We start from the raw sequence: 22,347 nt of genomic DNA on the forward strand, positions 1-22,347 counted from the left end.
AATTACTAACCTTGCCTTCTATATTCTCATCCAAATCATTTATATAAATGACAAACAAAAGAAGTCCTAGAACTGAGATAACAAAGTGTGGAGCTGGATGAACACAGCAGGCCAAGCAGCATCTTAGGAGCAAGATGCTGCTTGGCCTGCTGTGTTCATCCAGCTCCACACTTTGTTATGTCGGATTCTCCAGCATCTGCAGTTCCCATTATCTCAGGACCTAGAACTGATCCCTCCAGTCCGAAAAGCAACCGTTCACCACCACTCTCTGACTCCTGTCATTAAGCCAATTATATATCTGATTGGCAAACTCACCCTGAATCCCATGTGACCTAAATTTATTGATTAATCTACCATTCAGAACCTTGTTGAGAGCTTTACTCAACAAAATATAACCAGTGTCCCTCAACATTCGGTGGTGTTACCTTCTTTGAATCACCTGCTATCAACTTTCTAGGGATTACCATTGACCAAAAACTGAACTGGACTTGTCATCTAAACACATTGGCTACAAAAGCAGCTTAGAGGCTAGGGAGTAACTCACCACCTGACTCCTGGCTTCAAGACCAAGTAAAAATCCTGGAATTCCATTCTTAACAGCATTATAGGTTTATCTACAGCACATGGACTGCAGCTGTTCAAGAAGGCAGCTCATCATCACATTCTCAAGGACAACTAGGGATGTGCAATAAATGCTGGCCCAGCTGGCGACACCCACATCCTATGAGTAAATTTATTTTAAAAGTAGATTCTATGCATGATCTTTTTGATTTGATTTATTATTATCACATCCCCTTGCTGAGATATTTGCATTATCAATAGGCACAGGTGAGGTCTAGAAGATTGGAGATTGGCTAACATGGAGCCACTATTTAAGAAAGGTGGTAAGGAAAAGCCTGGGAACTATAAACCAATGAGCCTGACATTGATGGTGGGCAAGTTGTTGGAGGGAATCCTGAGCGACAGGATTTACATGTTTTTGGAATGACAGGACTGATTGGAGACAGTCAACATGTGCACACGAGATCGTGTCTCACCAACTTAAATTGAGTTTTTTGGAGAAATAATTAAGAAGATTATGAGGGCAGAGCGGTGGACTTGATCTATATGATCTTCAGTAAGGCATTCAACAAGTTCCTCATGGTAGACTGATTAGCAAGGCTAGACCACATGGAATACAGGGAGAACTAGCCATATGGATACAGAACTGGCTTGAAAGTAGAAGACAGCGGGTGGTGGTAGAGGGCTGCCTTTCAAACTGGAAGCCTGTGACCAGTGGTGTGCCAGAAGGATCGGTGCTGGGTGCACCGTTTTTTATCATTTATATAAATGATTTGGATGTGAACATAGGAGGTATGATTAGTAAGTTTGCAGATGACACCAAAATTGGAGGTCTAGCAGAGCATAGCAGGTTACCTCAGAGTACAATGAGATCTTGAGGGACAATAGGCTGAGTGGCAGATGAAGTTTAATTCAGATAAATGTGAAGTGCTGCATTTTAGAATGGCAAATCAGGGCGAGACTTATACATTTAATGTTAAGGCCCTGGAGAGTGTTGCTAAACAAAGTGACTTTGCAGTGTGGGTTCATAGTTTCTTGAAAGTGGAGTTGCAGGTAGACAGGATAGTGAAGAAGGCTTTTGGAATGCTTGTCTTTATTGGTTGGTGCATTGAGTATAGGAGTTAGGAGGACATTTTGCGGCTATACAGGACATTGGTTCAACCACTTTTGGAATACTGTGTTCAATACTGGTCTCCCTGCTATATAAAGGATGTTGTGAAACTTGAAAGCATTCAGAAAAGATTTACAAGGGTGTTGCCAGGTTTGAAGGGTTTGAGCTATAGGGAGAGGCTGAATAGGCTGGGGTTATGTCCCCTGGAGCATTAAAGGTTGATTTTATAAACCTTATAGAAGTTTATAAAATCATGAGGGGCATGGGTAGGATGAAGAGACAAGGTCTTTTTCCCAAGGTTGGGAAGTCCAAAACAAGGCAGCATAGGTTTAAGGTGAGAGGAGAAAGATGTAAAAGTGTCCTTCGGGACAACGTTTTCACACAGAGGGTGGTGCATGTATGGAATGACTTGCCAGAGGAAGTGGTGGAGGCTGGTACAATTACAACATTTAAAAGGCATCTAGATGGGTATATGAAAAGGAAGGGTTTAGGAGGATATGGGCCAAATGGAGGTATATGGGACAAAATTAATTTAGAATATCTGGTCAGCACGGGTGAGTTGGATCAAAGGATCTGTTTCCATTTGTATATCTTTCGATCTCTCTGCCTATAAATTCTGTGCCTGTGTGTTTCTCTCCTCTTCACTTCACCGAATGAAGGAATAGTGCTCCAAATTTCAGATAAACCTTATGGGCGATAACCTGGTGTCATGTGATTTCTGACCTTGCCCGCCCCAGTCTAACACCAGCACCTCCACATCATTTCTATCTGAATGAGTTGCTTCTCCCTGAAAGAAACATGCACTACACTTTCTTCTGATATGAACTTAATGTCCCTACATTGTTTGACACCTTGTTGCTAGGCATCAGCAGTTTTCTCACTGGTGCACTGAGCTTTTCACCGCAAGACCTTATGTAGAAGCACACAAAACAAACTTCAGACAGACCATTGTCTCACACAAAACTGAAAACATGAAACCATGACTCTATGGTTTCTTCCTTGACACAAACAATTTGCAGTTCTGTTCACTTTAGAAGCCAGGTTTCCTAGAAGAACTCATTAACTTTCGTCACATTGGGAATAATGTATAAATTTACATTTAATTAGTATTTTGTGGATTATGTGCACTTCAACGGAGAGTCATGGTAACAGCACCATTTTTTAGATTTGTTCTTGTAAGCTTCATGCTTTGCTGCCAAGATGTCTCGAAGCCGAAAACAAAATAATGCACTGTAGATGCTGGAGATCTAATGCAAAAACGGAAATTTCTGGAGAAACTCAGCAGGCCTGGTAGCATCTGTGGGGAAAAAGCAGAGTTAGCATTTTGAGTCTGGAGTCTAGAAACCTGTTTGTGTATATAGGTTTCAATGATAAGTCAAGAGGGTGGACATGCTGCTGTACAGTCTTGTGTTAATCCAATAAGGGTCCCGACCCGAAACATCAACTTTCCTGCTCATCTAATGCTGCCTGGCCTGCTGTGTTCCTCCAGCTCGACACCATGTTATCTCTACATCGTTTTCCAGAAGCTTATGCAGAAAACATTTACATATGCTTCAACTAAATGGTCATATCTCAAAGTCTAAGGAGAATACTGTTTTGTAGAAAAAAAATGAAAAATTTTCAGTAAAGAGGTTATGACATGGTGTGAAAAATGCAGCACAGGTATCAGTCCAGGGGCTTGGACATAGACAGTTGACTACTTGAGGCGGTCAGGGCTATGGAGTATGTATCAGTACAGTCCAGGAAGTGAGATAAGCTCAGACATGTAGCTCCAGTGCAGTCAGTCCAGGGATTAGTGGTACAACAGTCAGGGAACTGTACAGAGACCAGTCAGGGACAGATCATCCACCAGTTGGTGCTGTCATTCCAAGTCAGACAGAGGTGTGGGCCATGGTCAGTCCTAGACTTGGGGGTGGCAGAGGCAGGGTGGTGGGGGTGTTTATAAGGGACATTTGCCACAGTACCGAAGATGGGGAAGACAGCTATTGGTTTGTAGCAGCCTGCTGCAATGCAGGGAGGACAATCATTGCTTAAAAGGTGGGGATAAAGTTTGTAAATAAGAGGATAAGACAAAGAATGGCAGATGCTGGAGATCTGAAACAAAAACAGAAGTTACAGTAGAAACTTGGGGGCTGGTGTGGAATCATCTGAGAGTAGAAAGCCAAGTTAAAGTTTCAAGATCGGTGACTCTGTATCGGTAGTATAATAAGAGGACATATGTTAGTGCTGAAGTTATGGGGGAGGATAAGGGACCACTCTTTGATGGTCACAACCACTCTGGCTTTGAGTGGTGTAGACAGTATAGCATGAGGGTTGACGTGACGAAGCTGCAGGGCTGGGTAACGTTGGCAAATGAAGTCGTAATTCAAAGATATCCATGGAAACATGTGAAGGTCAGTACCAATGGCCTCAACAGGAAATGTTATGAAGAGTTGCACATAGAGGCCTCCACTTGATTATCAGACTGAGTCTGTGACGCACTGTGTCAGCCACAACCTAATATTCTCATTTGAATCATGAATGCGCAATGGAAATAGAAAATCACTGCAACCAGACACAGTGTGAGTGGAGTGACTTTTTTTCTGTTGAAGCATTGATTATGTGAGTGATGTGAGGATCTTCAAGGGCAAATTTTCAAAGCCCTAAATTCCTCACTCCTTCAGAAATCTATCTACCTCCTTATTAAATGTTTTCAGTGATCTAGCCTCCACAGCTCTCTGGGGTAGGAAGCTCCACACACTTATTAGCCTGTGGGAGAAGAAATTCCTTCATGTTACTTTGATAAGTGCTCCTCATTCTGTAACTATGTCGCCTAGTCCAAGACTCTTCTATTAGTGTAAATATCTTCTTAATGTCTACCCTATCAAGCACCCTCAAAATCTTTTCAGAGGCATTATGTTCCCGTTTGAGTGAAAGGTAAGGCAGATAAGATTAAGAAACAATAGATATAAAGATATTGAGGTTCTAGTCAAGAATAAAAGAGAATCTTATTTTAGATATGAACAACCTGTTTCAGATGAATCTCTTAATCAGTATAAAGAGTATAGGAGCATTCTTAAGAAAGAATTCAGGAAAGCAAAGACGGGGTAGAGAAAGCATTGGCAGATAAGGTCAAGGATAATCTAAAGAGATTCTACAAATGCACTAAGAGCAAGAGGGTAACTAGAGAGAGGGTAGGGTCTTTTAAAGATCAAGAAAGTCATCCTGGTGAGGAACCCCAGGAGATGCGAGAGATACTAAATGGACACTTTGCCTCAACCTTTACTGTGGAGAAAGAAATGAAGTCTAGAGAATGCAGAAAAATAAACTCTGATGTTTAAAAATAGTTCACATTACAGAAGAGGTAGTTTGGGAGGTCTTGGAGAATATAAAGATGGATAAATCTCTGTGACCTGATAATATATCCCAGAACATGTGGGATGTAAGGGAGGAAGTTGTGAGATCCCTCGCAGAAACATTTGCATCATTTATAACTACGGTGAGGAACCTGATGACTGGAGGGTGGCTAATATTGTACCGTTGTTTAAGAAAGGTTATAAGGAGAAACCAGGAAACTGTAGAACTGTGAGTCTGACGTCGGTTATGGGTAAATTGTTAGGGGTGATTATGAAAGATAGGATTTATGGACATTTAGAGAGGCAAAAATTGATCAGGGATAGTCAGCATGGTTTTGTGCAAGGAAAATCACGTCTCACTAACCTCATTGAGTTTTTAAGGAACTTACCAAAAAGATTGATGATGGCAGAGCAGTAGACATTGTTAAGTTGGATTTAAGTAAAGTCTTTGATAAGGTTCCACACGGTACACTAATTCATAAAGTTAGCTCACATGGGATGCAGGGACAGCTTGCCTACTGGATCCATAATTGGCTTAATGGAAGGAGCCAGAGACTAATAGTAGAGTGTTGCTTTTCAGACTGCAGGCCTGTGACCAGCAGTGTTCCACAGAAATTGGTTCTGGGACCTCTATAGCTTGTCGTTTATTTAAATGACTTGGATGAGAATACAGAAGGCATGGTTAGTAAGTTTGTGGATGACACCAGAATTGGTGATATAGTAGATAGTGAAGAGATTTTCTTGATCAAATGGGGAGAGGGGGATTCAAAAGGTTGAAAAATGACAGATGGAAGTTCAATCTGGATAAATATGAGGTATTGCATTTTGGTGAAATGAACAAGTCAAGGGCTTGGTAGGGTCTTGGGTACTGTTGGAGGACAGAGGAACCTAGGGGAGCAGGTACCATAATTCTTTAAAGTTTGTATCACATACAGACAGGTTGGTTAAAAAGGCATTTGACACACTTGCCTTCATTGCTCACAGGAGGTGGGATATCATGCTGAGGTTGTACAGAATATTGGTGAGGCCTCTTCTGGAATACTGTGCCGCATTCTGATTGCCCAGTTGTAGGAAGTTTATTATTAAGCTGGGGAGGGTTCAGAAGAAATTTTCCAGGATGTTTATAGATATGGAAGTTTTGAGTTATAATAAAAGGTTGGTTCAGCTGGGACTTTGTTCACTGGAGTGTGGGAGGTCAAGAGGAGATCTGATAAAAGTTTAAAAAATAATGAGGAAAAAAAGATAGAGTTCATGGTAATTGTCTATTCCCAAGGATGGGGGTTTTTAAGACTGGGGGCACATTTTAAAGGTGAGGGGAGTAAGATTTAAAAAAGACATAAGAGGCATTTTTTTTAAAACACAGAGGGTGGTTCACAAGTGGAATGAACTTCCTGAGGAATTTGTGATAATGGGAACTGCAGATGCTGGAGAATCCAAGATAATAAAATGTGAGGCTGGATGAACACAGCAGGCCCAGCAGCATCTCAGGAGTTACACTCCAGTGGGAAAAGTCCCAGTCTATTCAGCCATTCTTTTTAACTCAAACTTCCAAATCTGGCAGCATCCTGGAACGCCTCTTCTGAACCATCTCCAGCTTAATAATATATCCCCCCTCTTTCTGCTGCCACTTGACAGCAGCTGGTGAACAGAGGTTTTGAGGATCAGAAGGAGTATGACTAAAACTTTTATCATGTTTGTGAGGTCTGAGTAAGTACCCAAGCACAAATCCTAACAAATGTTCCATCACTTGTCCCTGAATGCACTCAGCCCCTATTTCTCATGGATAGATGTCAAGCACACCATTGTAAGAAATGGTATCTTTACAAATATTGTTAATAAGTGCAGTCTATCAGTGCTTCCGATGGAAGGCTATGTATTTTTATCTATCTGCATAAAAGTCAGGGAAACAGTTCTTAACCATCAGGGACAAAGTTAAATAAGGTTAGGAGCACAAGGAATTGTTAGTTATGGGTACAATTACAATGTTTAAAAGACATTTGGATAAGTACATGTATAGGAAAGGTTTGGGGAGATATGGGCCAGGAGTAGGCAGGTGGAACTAGTTTAGTTTGGAATTATGTTTGGTATGAACTGATTGGTTCAAAAGGTCTTTTTCTGTGCTGTATGACTATATGACTCTATGGCTCTTAGATTCTGCCAGATTATCTTAGCATGCTGCGCTCTGCACAACTAGCAAAGAGGGAATATGATGGAATTTGAAGAGTTGAGAGGGGGCAGTAGTCTTCTGAAGAGGACGATGATATTGTGTAGGAGGAATATCACCTTCTGTGTAATGAAGGGGTGCAGCTTCAGGTACTTAATTGGCATCCAGTTCCACTAGAGTTGAGCTAGGTACAGTGATCACTCATTGAACACATGCATGGTTTTGATTAAAAGGCCAGCAGCCCACTTCTCTTCCAGAAACAAATACAGCTTTGGTTTTGGCTTGTTATCTTCACTTCTTCTCTGCTTCTGTTAAGAATTTAATAAAACGCCATTTTCCAACGCCTTTAAACTCTGAGGAAGAGTAATATCTGACTCGGGAAGTTAACTCTGTGTCTCTCTCCACTGATACTGTCAGACCTGCAGAGTTTCTCTGGTATTTTCTGTGTTCATTTCAGCTTTTGAGTGTTCTTCGTCACTGTTGTTGTTGCAGGATAAAAGTGGAAATTTTCAACGTTTGATGGCTTCTCAGCATGTGATTCTCCCACATTGGTCAGTGAAATGAAGTTTTGGCTATTACTGGTCAATTAGGGAAAAGCAGAGCTGCCTCAGACAGGGTTCTAAGATGGGATGACACTAAGAATCAGCCATGCCACTTATGTGCCTGTTGAAGTGTTTTTATTTCATTCCGCTCCGACTACATGCACTGTGCAGGGCAGCTCCTGGCCGCAAACATTTGATCTGATGCACATTTGAGATTGAAATATGATGCCATCTTGAGGAACCACAGGGGTATCAGCAGTGTTGGGTACTTCACCCATTGCAGAGTGGAAAATTGTGCAAGCAGGCCCTTACAGGCTAAGAGAATAGCTGGTGAGACAAGCTGCAGACAACAGCATGTGAAAACAAGCATGGGTTCATAGAAAGGAACCTTCCTCAACACTTATCAAAATGGACACAGGTAAATTCAGCCTGTAATTTCAGTGCACTCATTGATGATGAGGTCTGAGGAATATTGACTGATTGGAAATGCTGCCTTTGCTGTGTGCAAATTAGCTGCCACATTTCCTACATTGCTATTTCCACTTCTCATGGTCAACATCGATACCTCATCCCATGTTAAGCCATCTTGAAGCTGCTAATTCTTCTGTACACATAACACAACAGTGACAGCATTTAACAAACACTGATGTGAATACTTTAGGATTTCATGTCAATTAAAATAGTGTTAAGCAAACACAACAGAAACAGTAGTAGCAAGCAAGCATTTACACTCGTATACCAACTTCTATACTGTAAAACATCCCAAAGCATTTAAAAACCAAAAGAACTGCGAATGCTGTAAATCAGGAACAAAACCAAAGCGGGTCTGGCAGCATCTGTGGAGGAGAAAATAGAGTTAACGTTTCGGGTTCGGGTTCTGAGGAAGGATCACTGGACCAGAAATGTTAACTCTGTTTTCTCCTCCACAGATGCCAGATGTACTGAGCTTTTCCAGCAACTTTGTTTTTGATCCCAAAGCATTTAATTGGAACAAAATCACGCAAACAAATTGATGACATCCAAAAGCGGAAACATGAAGATATGAGAAAAATTCGAATCAAGGCTTAAAGGTCCAGGCTGGATAGGATAAAGGCAATCTCCTGTTCTGCACTGATCTATGATTCTATATTTCTTTAATTAGTCTTCGGATGTGGACATCACTGGCTGGCCAACATTTATTGCTAATCCTTAGGTGCTTTAAGACTGTGGTGTTGAGCTGCCTTCTCGAACCATTGCAGTCCATGTGATTAAATGAGGAATGATGGATTGAGAGGAAGAGATGAGGGCAATTCCAGACCTTAGGGCTTAGGTAGCTGAGGTCACTGTCACCAGTGATAAGGAAGCAAGGCAGTGATACAAAAGGCCAGAATTGAAGAAGAGCAGTTTTTAAAATTTAAAATAATATACTTTATTCATAGAAATACAAAAACTAAACATATTTACACACCTACCCGGTCATGCTAGCCGCTCCATGTTACCCTGAGGGTACGCACAGCAGCTAAAGGGAAAAAAAAACGAAATAAAACTCCAGCGGTTGTCTCACCGCTCAGTCACAGTCGGCCCCTGACCAGTTGGAGGAGGCGCCAGCTGGGCCCAATTACTGAATAGGACCACCGCTTCATTTTGGCCGGGGTGAGGGCTTACACAGTGGTCTTTCGCCACTGTGCCTTGGTGACGGCTGCCCCAAGCTTTAGCGCGTCCCTCAGCCTGTAGTCCTGAACCTTGGAGTGCGCCAGTCTCCACTTGGTCGGGGTTTGTTCTTTCAGCTGGAAGACCAGCAAGTTGCGGGCAGACCAAAGAGCATCATTCACTGCATTGACGGTCCTCCAGGTGCAGCTGATGTTGGTCTCGGTGTGCGTGGGGAAGTGCAGATATTTCAGAGGTTTGCAGGCAAGGTTGAGTCTACAGAGATTGGGAAGTGCAAGGTAATAGAGATAGTTGAATATGGGCAAGAACCTTTAAACTGGAGTGACTGAGAACTAATGTGAGCCAGTAAGCACAGACACGTAACGGGTGACCTAAACATTGAGTTAGGATATAAGCAACAAGAACAAGAATGTAGAGATCACCTTTAATACGCACCATAAAAAATACTCAGGTTCATTGCAGGGGTGTGAGAAAATAGAACACGAGAACATAGAACACAATGCGGTACAGGCCCTTCAGCCCTCGCTGCTGCGCCGACCTGTGAAACCAAACTGAAGCCCATCTAACCTACACTATTCCATTATCATCCATATGTTTATCCAAACGACCATTTAAATGCCCTTAAACTTGGCGAGTCTACTGTTGCAGGCAAGGCATTCCACGCCCTTACTACTGTCTGGCATCTGTCCTGTATCTATCACCCCTCAATTTAAGCTATGTCTCCTTGTGCTAGCCATCTCCAAAATGAGACAGAAGAAAATAGACTATTTAGCCAGGTTAAATCATATGAAATCCAGGGGGAGCTAGCCAATTGGTTACAAAACCGGCTTGCAGGTAGGAGACAGAGGTCTGTGGTGGAGGATTGTTTTTCAGACTTAAGGCCTGTGACTAGTGGTATGCCACCAGGATCAGTGCTGGGTCCACTGCTTTTTGTCATTTATATGAATGTTTTGGATGTGAATATAGGAGGTATGGTTAGTAAGTTTGTAAATGACACTAAAATTGGAGGTGTAGTAGATAGTGCAGAATGTTATTTCACAGTACAATGGAAAGGTGATCATATGGGCCAGTGGGTTGAGGAGTGGCAGATGGAGTTTAATTTGGAGAAATGTGAGGTGTTGCATTTTTGGTCAGGCAAATCAGGCCAGCACTTATACAGTTAATGGTAGGGCCCTAGGGAGCAAAACAAAGAGACCTAGGAATGCAGGCGCATTGTTCCTTGAAAGTGGAGTTGCAGATGGACAGGCTGGAGAAATCAACATTTGGTATGTTTGCTTGTTGATCAGTGCGTTGAGTATAGGAATTGGGATGTCACGTTGCAGCCATACAGACCATTGGTGAGGCCACAATTAGAATACCGCGTTCAGTTCTGGTCTCCATGCTATAGGAAAGATGTTGTTAAACTTGAAAGGGTGCAGAAAGGGTTAAAGGATGTTGCTGGGACTGGAGGGTTTGAGCTATAGTGAGAGGCTGAATAGGCTGAGGCTACTTTGCCTGGAGCATTGGAAGGTGAGGATTCACCTTATAGATGTTGGTATTATCATGAGGGGCATGGTTAGGGTGATTAGGCAATCTTTCTCCCAGGGTAGGGGAGTCCAAAACTGGTGGGCATAGGTTTAAGGTGAGATGGGAAAGATTTAAAAGGATCCTGAGGGGCAACATTTTCATGTAGAGGGTGGAGCATGTATGGAACGAGCTGCCAGTGGAATTGGTGGACATGGGTTGAATTACAACAGTTAAAAGGCACCTGGATGGGTATATGAATTGGAAGGGTTTAGAGAGACATAGGACAAGTACTAGCAAATGGGATTGATCAGGTTATGATGGCTGGTCGGTGCTAACAAGTTTCTGTGCGATATAACTCTACGATTCTAATCAGCGGCATCAAGACGATTTAGTGTGGGATAAAGTACAGATATTGACCATGAGAAGTAGAAATACTAGGAAATGCGGCAGCTAATTTTCACACAGCAAAGGCAGCAATTCCAATTAGTCAGTACTTCTGAGACGTCATTATCAAGGTATGCACTGAAATTAGAGGCTGAATTTTACTAGAAATTGATGGTGATTGGTTTGGCAAGGTTCAGGGAAGGTTTCTCTGTTTGAGCTTAAGCATGTTTTCACATGCTGTTATCTGCAGGGGAGTAGGAAAGTAAAAGGATATTGAGCCAAAGAAAGAGATATATGGAGGAGAGGTGACCAAAATCTTGGTCAAAGAGGTACCAATGATGGGATGAAAGGAGGCACGTGAGGAGCTTGAGTAAGAGTCAATTCAGGAAGTTTGTTAAAGTCTTACAAATGGTTACAGATCGGAAGGAAAGGGAAGTGGGGTTTGATGTGGAAAGTGAACAGGGAGCATTGTGACTGGCAGAGATCAGGAAGGGTTGTGGTTGAGAATGAAGAGGAGGTGAGAAGATGAAGCTCTGGGAGTGTCATGGCTTCAATGTAGGGCATTATTCACATGAGGAACATTCCTGTGCTCCTGACTCCACATTCAAACTAAGAATATTTTAACCATTTGCATTTCTGCTTGAGGCCTGTGCCCTTTCAATGCTGCAATCCTTTGAATACAGACAGACTAGTGTCATTTCTAAAGCATAGAGGACATTGCAGTAACTGGTTCTGAAGGCAACACTTCATGGACTTTCAGGATTAGACGCACAAAGATAGGGATGCAGGCAGACAGTTTGTGAGAATTGAAATTAGGCAAATCATCATGAAAGAGAGGATGTAGGATAGAAAGTAGATGGGAATTAACAGCACTACGCTGCCCTCGAAGCAGCTGCTGGGGGGATTTGAGACTGTTGCACATCTCCTTCTGGAATGCGTCTTTGCAAAGAATGTCTGGAGAGAGGTACAATGGCTTCTGTTGAGGTTTGTCCAAAGCAGCTCCATGACACAGGACTGTGTGCTCTGCACTCTGTTACCCCAGGATGACACCAAGACAAACATCAAATATGGCTGGACAGCATTAATTCGGTGAAGGATGTTATGTAGTCTGCCCAAAACTTGTTGGTCTTCCAGAACAAGAAGTTGACCTTAATTGAGTGTTGCCAACTGGCACATTCCAAGGGCCAGGACTACGTCCTGAGGGACTTACTGAAGCTTGGGGCAGCTGCTGCCAAAGCACAGTGAGGAAAGACCACTGTCCAAGGTCTTTGTGCTGAAGTTAAATAGGGGTTTGCTCAGTTATCGGATCCTCCTAGTGCCTCAAATGCATATAAATGCACATGCCACTACCATAGGCTAAATCAGACTACAGGTAATTCTCCTATAACACTTTAGTTGCGTTCTTGTGTGATTTCAAGCTATAGAAAATAGCCACAGAGAATCATTATATAAGAAAATAGCTATAGAAAGTTGCTATACTCTATGGTAGAAAGTTTGCACTATCCAAACAGCACCCACTATTTATCAATTTGTCAATTTACCAATTTACCCACTATTTAGCCAATTTGTCTTCATTAAACACACATTATAGAAGAAATATCCACAATTTCTGCTTTCATTTCAACTCCTATCTACTTTCCATCCCAGATCCTCTTTTTAATGATGATCTGCCTACTTCCAATTCTCATGAACTGCCTGCCTGCCTGCATCCCTATTTTAGTGCATCTATGCTTCAATTTGTTGGATAGAGTCAAACTCCAATCTTTGCTTCTTTCCTCATATGCAGATCCAAAGTGCATTTGCGACAATGTATACATAAAGATGTATATGAATAAATCATATTTTTGAAACAAAAGAGAGATATTGTGAACTGGGAGCTTATAATGGGACACTGAATTCAGCAGAGTTTAAAAATCAATACTTTTACAAAGATTTGACGGCTTTGTTCCAAGGAATGAACATATTAGAATTATCAGGCTTCAATGATACTGTCACAATAGGATTAGTCATTCAGCCTAGTGCATCAGTCCAGCATTATTTAAAATTATAATTATACATTGATTACTTTTTGAAAGGGTAAGCTGGGAATTAAGCATAACGTAGAGCAGCTGATGCATGAGACCACCACCAACTGAAATCACTCCTCCAAACCACATGCCATCTCACGCCATAGAATGAAGTTGCCATTCTTCACCATCACGCAAAATGCTGGAACTCCTGCCTCTATAGCATTGTGGGTGTTACTACAGCCCAAGGACTGCAACAGTTCAAGGAGACAGCACACAGACAACTTCTCTAGGGCAGTTATGGATGGGTAGTGAATGCTCACCATCAACAACACTAGCGTCCGATGAATGAATTTTCAAAAATGCTTTGATGTTCTGATGGTCTACACAAAGGTGGGAAAGGATCTGAATCTCTGCATATGTTTTCACAGGACAGATTGAATGCTGATGTTTTTCCATGCAGATGTGAAAACGAGTCTCATCTGAGCATCCACCAGGGTGGTGTGCTCAAGGACAACATTGGAAGAGATTTGGGAGCATGTGGGTTATCTTGAATGGACAATGGTCACAGATCCACAGGAAAAAAAACAGAGTAGGGAATGGAGAGGGTGAGAATAATGTAACATTTATAAAAACCAAAAACAGAAATTTGATAGAGGAGCATAACTGAAAATGAAAAATGCATCAGAGGTTGAATTAAGCTACATTGTTGGTTCAGAGCAAGGGGTCATTGACTGTGCTTTTAAACATCTTTTTTCCCCGAAGGCTATCGCACTGTACTGAGTTTCAAGCAAGTATAAGCGCAGGATTTGATTTAGATTAGTGAGCAGATGTCCATGGAATAACTTTACAAAGGCTTGTATTCCATCATCCGACGCTGACCCAGCTAGCACAGAGTCAGCTCCTGGTGACCAGAACCCCTGACATGCATTTTTATGTCTGTCAGCTGGGGCTTCCTGATTGGACCAGATTATCAGCCCCAATCAGGGAAATCATACTCTATGAAGTCCACCTGGCTGACCTTGTTACAATCACTACAGTCAAGTTCTGAAGCACTTTTGAATATTTACTCAGTTTTGTTAAAATTATTTCATAGTTTCCACAATGTTCTGTGAACCATTTATGTTGGAAACAGTTACCAGCCGCAAGATTGCACAGTTCAAACAACAAAGAAACTGGTAAGCCAATGCATGCCTGTTGTGAAGGGGCTTTGGACCCCAGCCAAGTACTTACGCAATTCTTACCACCAGAACTGTTGGTGTGTGTGCATGTGCGTGTAATGTCTGTAAACCAGTGACCAATCGTGATGCAGAGAGCTTCTAATCACGTCAAGATGGTTGAGAGCAAACTTTTATTTTGCAGATCACAAAGGGAAAGAAAGACCTTGATCTGACACTTTTGGAATCTGTGTATGCATGATACGCAATTGATATTATCAAGTAGAGGAAAAACCGAAGTTCTTGTGGGAACAATTTTACCTTTTAGGTCTCGGGAGGGAGATCGATTACCTGTCAGCATTAGAGAGCTTAGAAAGAGAGAGTGAGGGCATTTTGTGGCTGACAGGATGAGAGAGACCATGGTCAGTAGACATGGGGATAATGGAGCAAGGGTTTAAGGTGGAGCATGTGTCGGCGGGATGAGGGAGATCAGGAATCATGTCTCAGGAACCAGAGAGCCAAGACTTTGGCAATTTGGAAACTCAGAAGGTTAAAAACAGTGATTGATGACTAGTGTTGCATTTTGAGAAACATTCATGCTTCCTCAAGTTCCATTGTTTTTTGGTATATGAGTACTGTATTTTAGGATTCTTTCATTGCACCCCCTGGATGAGGATGTGGTGTGGCACATTGGTCAGCACTGCTGATTCACAGTGCCAGGGACCCAGGTTCTATTCCTTCTGCTGATTGTGCAAAACTCCGAACAGACATTCTCCCCATTTATGTGTGTGTTTCCTTCGAGTGCTCCAGTTTCCTCCCACAGTCCAAAGATGTGTAGGTTAGGTGGATTGTCCATGCTAAATTGCCCTATAGTGTCCAGGAATGTGCAGGTTAGGTGGATTTACCATGGTAAATGTCAGGCTACAGTGATAGTGTAGGGGCTGGGACTGATTGGGATGTTCTTCAGACGTTCAGTGTAGACTTTGTAGGTCAAATGGCCTCTTTCTGCACTGTAGGGATTCTATGATTCTATGGCAGTGGCTGCTTCAGGTAAAGGCAGCCTTTCAGAGGGGAATTCCAGGATATTGTCCACCAGAAGTTCCAACTTTCAGGCTAGTTTCCATGGTGCCAGTGTGTCAGGCTCCAACGGGCCTCCAGAATGATTGGAGACTGGAAACTCTGGGCTGATGCTTCTTGTTTGCATTTACCCAATTTGGATTATTGCACACGGCTATTCAGAAGAGCTGTCTGCTTCCTGTATGCCATTTTCCAGAATTAGGGAGTCCATGTTCCGCAAAAGTGGAACCATACTGGCCAATTTCTAGTCAAAGGTGTGTAAGTTGTACTAAATTTAGTGATATTCAGAAGAACCAGGTCTCAAACTTAAATTTGAATTGAATAGCAGTGGAACATTGATAAATAATAATCTCATTAAGTCTTCTTCTAGTTAATAGTGTCAATATTTTAAAATTTAATTTGAAGTAAGAATTTTTATTCAAAAAATGCCGATTACATCCGTATTTTGAGCTATCAAGAGAAGTTTGAACAATCTTGTAGTTTAATTTTACTGAGAATGTAAACTAGTTTCTTGTAACATGTATAGGCCTGATACTTGAAAAAGTCATTTTGCGATTGAGTTCATGCGATGAGGCTTAAATATCTTTCCTTAGTGTAAACCTGTTAGGGTTAAAGCTAACTGAATATTGTACAAACTGCAAACGTATCAGAAGAGTCGGTATTTGAAAAGGAGAAGGGATTTTGATCAACAGCCAAATGCAAATTGTTTCCAAAAAGGTTAAACCCAATTTTTGACACAATTACCACAGAAAATGAGACACAACACTTTTCACAAAACATTTGTACCTTTTTAGCAATTAATGTGGAATTTACAGATAAATTCAATAACTGGAGCTGTGTGAAGTTATTTGATAACATTCAATTTTAATCTTGGTTACAGCACTTTTTGAGGAAAATCATGGAAAAAGTCATTTCCTTTTCTCATACATTTGTGGTGAATGTAAAACGATTGCCAACTGCTATACATTAACTCTTAAACTTGATTCGGTAGGATTTGCACAAGAAATACCAAAAGCTTTACAATGGTTTGACACCCAAGGCTTTAGCAAATTTTTCAGTTTTGTTGTATATTTTTTGACTTAATTTAACAAACCAGCATTTTTGTTAATTTGCTTCTCCATAAATGCTACACTAAATCCCTTTACAGTAAACATGCAAGAATTTTCTAAACTTACCAGAAGGCAAAATTGTCATGTAAGCCATCAACAAACAAGCAATGTGCAAGCCCAACTTGTCCATCACGATATCTTCTCTTTCAAGATCGTTAAAGTGTTTAATTCCAAAACAACCGATTAAATCACAATCCTATTCCTTTGTAAAGCATGTGCTTTAGATCACAATGAAAATGTGTCCTTGCAGGCCTTTCAAAAGAATGAAAGAGGAAGTAACTATGAGCAGCCTGCACTGGGAGTTATAGGCTGTTAATATTACAATTTGGAGTCTTAGTATGAAATTATATTGGAAGCTTACTGCAGTGCCCTCTAATGTTTAGTAATGATAAAGGGAATCATCAAACAGCTTTTGCTCTCTCTATTGGAGAGTAGACGTATTTCACCAAATGTCATTTAGATTGTAACAAGGATATATAGTATATTGTTACGCCTTTGGGAATTTAGATTTTAAAGTACAAGTAAAATGAGTGTGTAGTTTCAGTTTGAAAATGGATCTTTTGTTTCCTTTTGCAAGGTCAGAAATTTGATTGGAACAGTGAACCAGTTACACAATTTCTAAGAAAACATGAGACCTCAGGTCAATGCCCAGCAGGATACCTGTGATTTAACTTGATGAGCTGTTTACAAAGTTGAATTTTTATGACAGAGAAAACAGACCAGAGGCAACCAGTGATTTGAATTCAGTTCAGAACAGAGTTCCAGTTCAGAAGAAATGTTTCTCCCTAGCACAAGGTTTAAATTGTAAAGTCTCAAGCCATGAGCTCGTGTGGAAGTTTTCAAGCTGTCAGGAGTGAAAAGACATTTATACCGTCAGAGCTGGAAAGAAGTTTCCAGGCCATTACACTACTTAAACATTTCATTGGGATTTAGGGTAAGTAAAGAATCTTGTTGAAAACCAAATTAACACTGTTTTTGTTAACATTTTCTAAATTGCCTTGCATAAAGCTTTAAATTGTCCTTCTGGTGAAATAAACCATTGTCTTTCCATGATGTTGACAGCTTCATGCAAATATGTTTAAGTGACAACTAACACATTAATCAACTACAAAAAATTAACTTATGAACTATCAAGGCAGATTTCATTGTGGACTGTGACCTTTCCAGTACTACCATCAGCGAGGATCATAACACTGGTCATAGAATCATACAGCACAGAAACAGACCCTTTGGTCAAACCAGTCCATGCCAGCCATAATCCCAAACTAAAATAAGTCCATCTGCCTGCGCTTGGTCCATTTCCCTCCAAATCTTTCTTATTAATGTACTCATCCAAATGTCTTTAAAACATTGTAACTGTACCCACACCCATCACTTCCTCTGAAAGTTAATTAAATGTAACAACTGCAAGAAATCAAGAGGTCTAGAAATAAATCCGAATCTCAGGAGCAGCTAAAAGATCCACACTACTCTCAGTCTACCTAGGCAGAGAGAATGGCTCTGACAAGAAGACGAATTGTACACTTAAGTTGGGCCCTTTTTATGAGATGTGGGCTTCACTGGCTGGGCCAGTATTTGTTATCCCCAAGTTGCCCTAATTGATCTAAATGGCTTGTGAGGCCCATTTCACACAGTAATTAAGCATCAATTACATTGTGGAAATATAGAAAAAGAGAAAATAGCAGCAGGTGTAGGCCATTTCACTCAAACCAGTTTTCTACTGATACTAATTTCCTTCTGTTCCTCTGTCTCAATAGACTCTATGTTCCCCAGCATCTTTGGAACATTATTTGTTGAATGTAACCACAGTATATATTTAATGGGTTTGCATATCTTTGATTCCCACTGGTTATTTCCCTGGTTTCTGACTGTAAAGGATGTACATTTGTCTTTACTCATTCTTTTCTCTTCTCACACCTATAGAAGCTTTGCGATCAATTTGCCTGTTCCCCACAAGTAGACACTTCAACTCAATTTTTCTCTCCTAATCAATCTCATTGTGGTCCTTTAGTGAAATTTCAGACCCTCAGATCTGCTACTTTTCTGGGCAATTTCTGCAGCCCTTCCTTGGATTTGATACTATCTCTAAGTTTTGGCCACTTTTCCTGTTTTATTTTTCTGCCAGACAGGAATGAACAATCGCTGCAGCTCTTCCATGTAATCATTAAATGTTTGCCATTGCTCACCTACCATCATCCCTTTAAGTAACATTCCTCATTTTATCATAGCCAGCTCACACGTCACACCATTACAGTTGCCTTTACTTAGATTCAGGATACTAGTCATAGAATCAGCTACACCACTCTCCATCTTAATGAAGGATACTAACATATGATGGTTTCTATTCCCCAAAGGGTCACACACAGCTAGATTGTCAATTATTCCTTTCTCATTACATAAAACGCAGACAAGGATGATATGTTCTCTTGTTGGTTCCTCAATGTATAGATCCCGAAAACTATCCTGTACACGCTCCAGGAATTCCTCCTCCACAGTACACTGCTTTAATCTTCTCAATTTATTTGTTGCTTAAGGTCATCCATAATTATAGCTGTACCTATTTGCTTGCATTGCACTATTGCATTAATTTCCTCTTTAACCAGGAAGTCAATGCTAACTCACTTATTTTTCCTCTTTGTATACGAGATAATAGGAACTGCAGATGCTGGAGAATCCGAGATAACAAGGCATAGAGCTGGTTGTACACAGCAGGCCAAGCAGCATCGGTGGAGCAGGAAGGCTGACGTTTTGGGTCTAGGCCCAAAACGTCAGCCTTCCTGCCCCTATGATGCTGCTTGGCCTGCTGTGATCAACCAGCTCTACATCTTATTATCTCTATTTTTCCTCTTTGCCTGTCCTTCCTAAAAACTGAATCCCACTGGATAATACAATTCTTTAGTTACCTTGCAGCCACGTCTGTGTAATCCCAACTACATCATGCCCATTTGTACAACTAATTCATTCATTCTAGCATGTATCTCCTATGCAATAAGACACAAAGCCTTAAGGTTTGTTTTTTTTAACATTCTTAGTCCCATTTGTATCATTTTATACTGTAGCCCTGTTTGATATTTGTCCTTGAATTCTCTTGCTGTCACTTTTCTTATTTCCCATTCTGCTTTTTTTTTTGTTTTGCACTTGCTTCCCTCTCTTCTGTCTCCCACCTCCCTGCCATTTCAGTTTAGACCCTGCTCAATTGCACTAGGAAATTCTAGCTGTTGGACCTCTCTTGTGGTCCTAAACAGATGAGGCCCATCCAACTTGTACAGGTCCCATCTCCTTCAGAAGTTGTACCAATGTCCCAGGAATCTCAAACCCTCCAACTTGCACAATCTCTCCAGCCATGTATTAACCTGATAGATCCTGTTATTTTTACTCTTATTAGCACATGATACTGGTAATAATCCTGAGGAAGAAGGAAGATGTCCTACAAAGCCAATTCAGGGAGTTAGGTAGGGAGCTAAAACACAGGACTGTCAGGGTAGTAATCTCAGGATTGCTACCTGTGCCATAGGCTAGTGAGGCAGGGAGCAGAGAGTGAGTTCAGTTGAACACATAGCTACAGAGCTGGTGTAGGAGGGAGGACTTTAGATTTGGGGTATTACGTACAGTTTTGGTCACCACATTACCAGAAGGACATGGAAGCTTTGGAGTGAGTACAAAGAATGCTCACCAGGACTTTGCCTGGTCCCCAAGTCATTGACTATGAGGACAGATTATAAAGACTAGGATTGTTTTCACTGGAAAGATGGCAGCTGAGAGGAGACCCGGTAGAGATCTACAAAATTATGAGAGGCAAAGATAGGATGGATAGTCAGAGGCTTTTTCCTATGGTTGAAGATTCAATTACAAGGGGGCACAGGTTCAAGGTCAGAGCGGGAAAGTTTAAGAGAGATGTACGAGGGAAGTTTTTCATGCAGAGAGTGGTAGCATCCTGGAATGTGCTACCCAAAGCAGTGGTGGAAGCAGGCACAGTTAAGACATTTAAGAGGCAACTAGATGGGTACATGAATAGGGAGGGAATAGAGGGATACGGATCGAAAAATAGCAGGTTTGTTTTTAGATTAATTAGGGCATGATGGTCGGCACAGGCTTGGAGGGCTGAAGGGCCTGTTCCTGTGCTGTACTTTTTCATTCGTTTATTTTGTTCATTTGTTCATCACTACCTTTGAGGTCTTACCTTTTAGATTGGTTTCTAACTCCCTCTATTTTGCTTTTAGGGCTCCGTCCCCTGATGATCCTGCTCTGGATCCCTGGCTTCCAGGAGCTGCAGCTGTAGATACTTGCTGCACATGTTCTGGTCCCAGTGAACAACTTCCCACATGAAGAAGGAGGAGCATACTATGGCTTCCTTCTTTGACTTAGCCCTTAAAATCAAATAATTATTAGGAATCACATGTAGGCCACACCAGGTAAGGAAGTCAGATTTCCTTCTCTCTAAAGAACATTAGTGAACCACATGAGTTTTGGTAGCAATGGTTACAATTAGGCTAGCTTATAATTCTAGATTTTCCTTTATTGAATTCACATTTCACCATTTTGTAAGGCAAGATGGGAGTCTGGATTGCCAACATGGTAACATTGCCCAGTAACATTATCACCACACCACCAGCTCCCCCTTACGGTGCCACTAAAGAGGTTTCTAAGTGTGGGTCATTACAATACACCCTTCTTGCTTGTTCTTCCTCTGAAAGAGAAACAGAAAGTGCTCCAGAATCCCAGCAGGCCTGGCAACATCTTAAGAGGGAGAAACAGAGTTAACATTCAAAGTCCAATGAACAAAGGTTTTTGCTTTGCTCTTCTCTGAGGTTGCTGATGTTAGTTTTCCAACATTGTTCAAATCCAAAACTCTTGTATGACTTGGCACAGATGCTAAAAATTCACCTGAAGCACAATGTACAGTGTACAGCAGTCTCTCATACTGAGCAGTTTTGCAATGAGTTAATAGTCCAATGCTTTTGTGTTGAACACTTTTTGAAGGACTGGGGCTGAATTTTACATTTTCACCATGCTCATAATGCAGAATTGACACAGAATGTTGTGTTTGCTACTATCTTGTCATGCTTGACTCACCAGGTCAAAGGCCAGAAGACTAGTTACTGGCCATCCGTTGAATTGGAGCCCACGTAGAGAAGCAAAGAGGCACTCCACACCCAATCACACTACAGGCCAGGATATCATGCAGCACAGGGTAATAACGCAAACAGGAAGTAGTTTATGGTTTAGATCCTTCCTGAAAGCCTGATTTTTTTAAACAATTGCAGGCTCATAACACTGCATGAACTAATTTCAAACAAACAAAGAGATGCTGCCATTTTCACTGGCAAGACCTGCCACTACATCCAGGCGTAGACTCAGTGCCAGGCTTTTTTGCCTTCCCTTATGCCATCTCATCATTGCTGCACTGATAGTCAAACTGTTTCTCAGCCGACATTTTGAAAAGGCAGTGGGCAACAAAATCTTTCAGATGATTGAGTCATTGAAAAGAGGCTTGGTAAGTAACTGCATTACATTTTGTAGATGGAACACACTGCTACACATCAGCAGTGGAGAGAATACAAGTTGAAGATGATTGGTGGGTATCAATCAAAACTGTCTGTTTCTTTCATCAAGGCAAGTGGAGAGTATTTCAACACAGACGTAATGGGAACTACAGATGCTGGAAAATCCAAGATAATGAAATATGGGGCTGGATGAACACAGCAGGCCAAGCAGCATCTTAGGAGCACAAAAGCTGATGTTTCGGGC

At 41.4% G+C, this 22,347-nt stretch overlaps 1 protein-coding gene across 1 annotated transcript in view; it reads right to left on the reverse strand.

Annotated features, from left to right (window-relative positions):
* Positions 1-16,905, reverse strand: part of LOC125460554 (protein shisa-5-like) — a 37,871-nt gene extending 20,966 nt beyond the window's left edge. The window contains exon 1 of the mRNA XM_048548125.2: positions 16,666-16,905. Within this exon, the coding sequence (XP_048404082.1) occupies positions 16,666-16,729 (64 nt within the window). The 5' untranslated portion in view covers positions 16,730-16,905. The remainder of the gene's footprint in view (positions 1-16,665) is intronic.
* Between the last annotated feature and the right edge of the window lie 5,442 nt (positions 16,906-22,347).

Source organism: Stegostoma tigrinum, chromosome 11 (genome assembly GCF_030684315.1).
Source record: "Stegostoma tigrinum isolate sSteTig4 chromosome 11, sSteTig4.hap1, whole genome shotgun sequence".
NCBI classification, from domain to species: domain Eukaryota; kingdom Metazoa; phylum Chordata; class Chondrichthyes; order Orectolobiformes; family Stegostomatidae; genus Stegostoma; species Stegostoma tigrinum.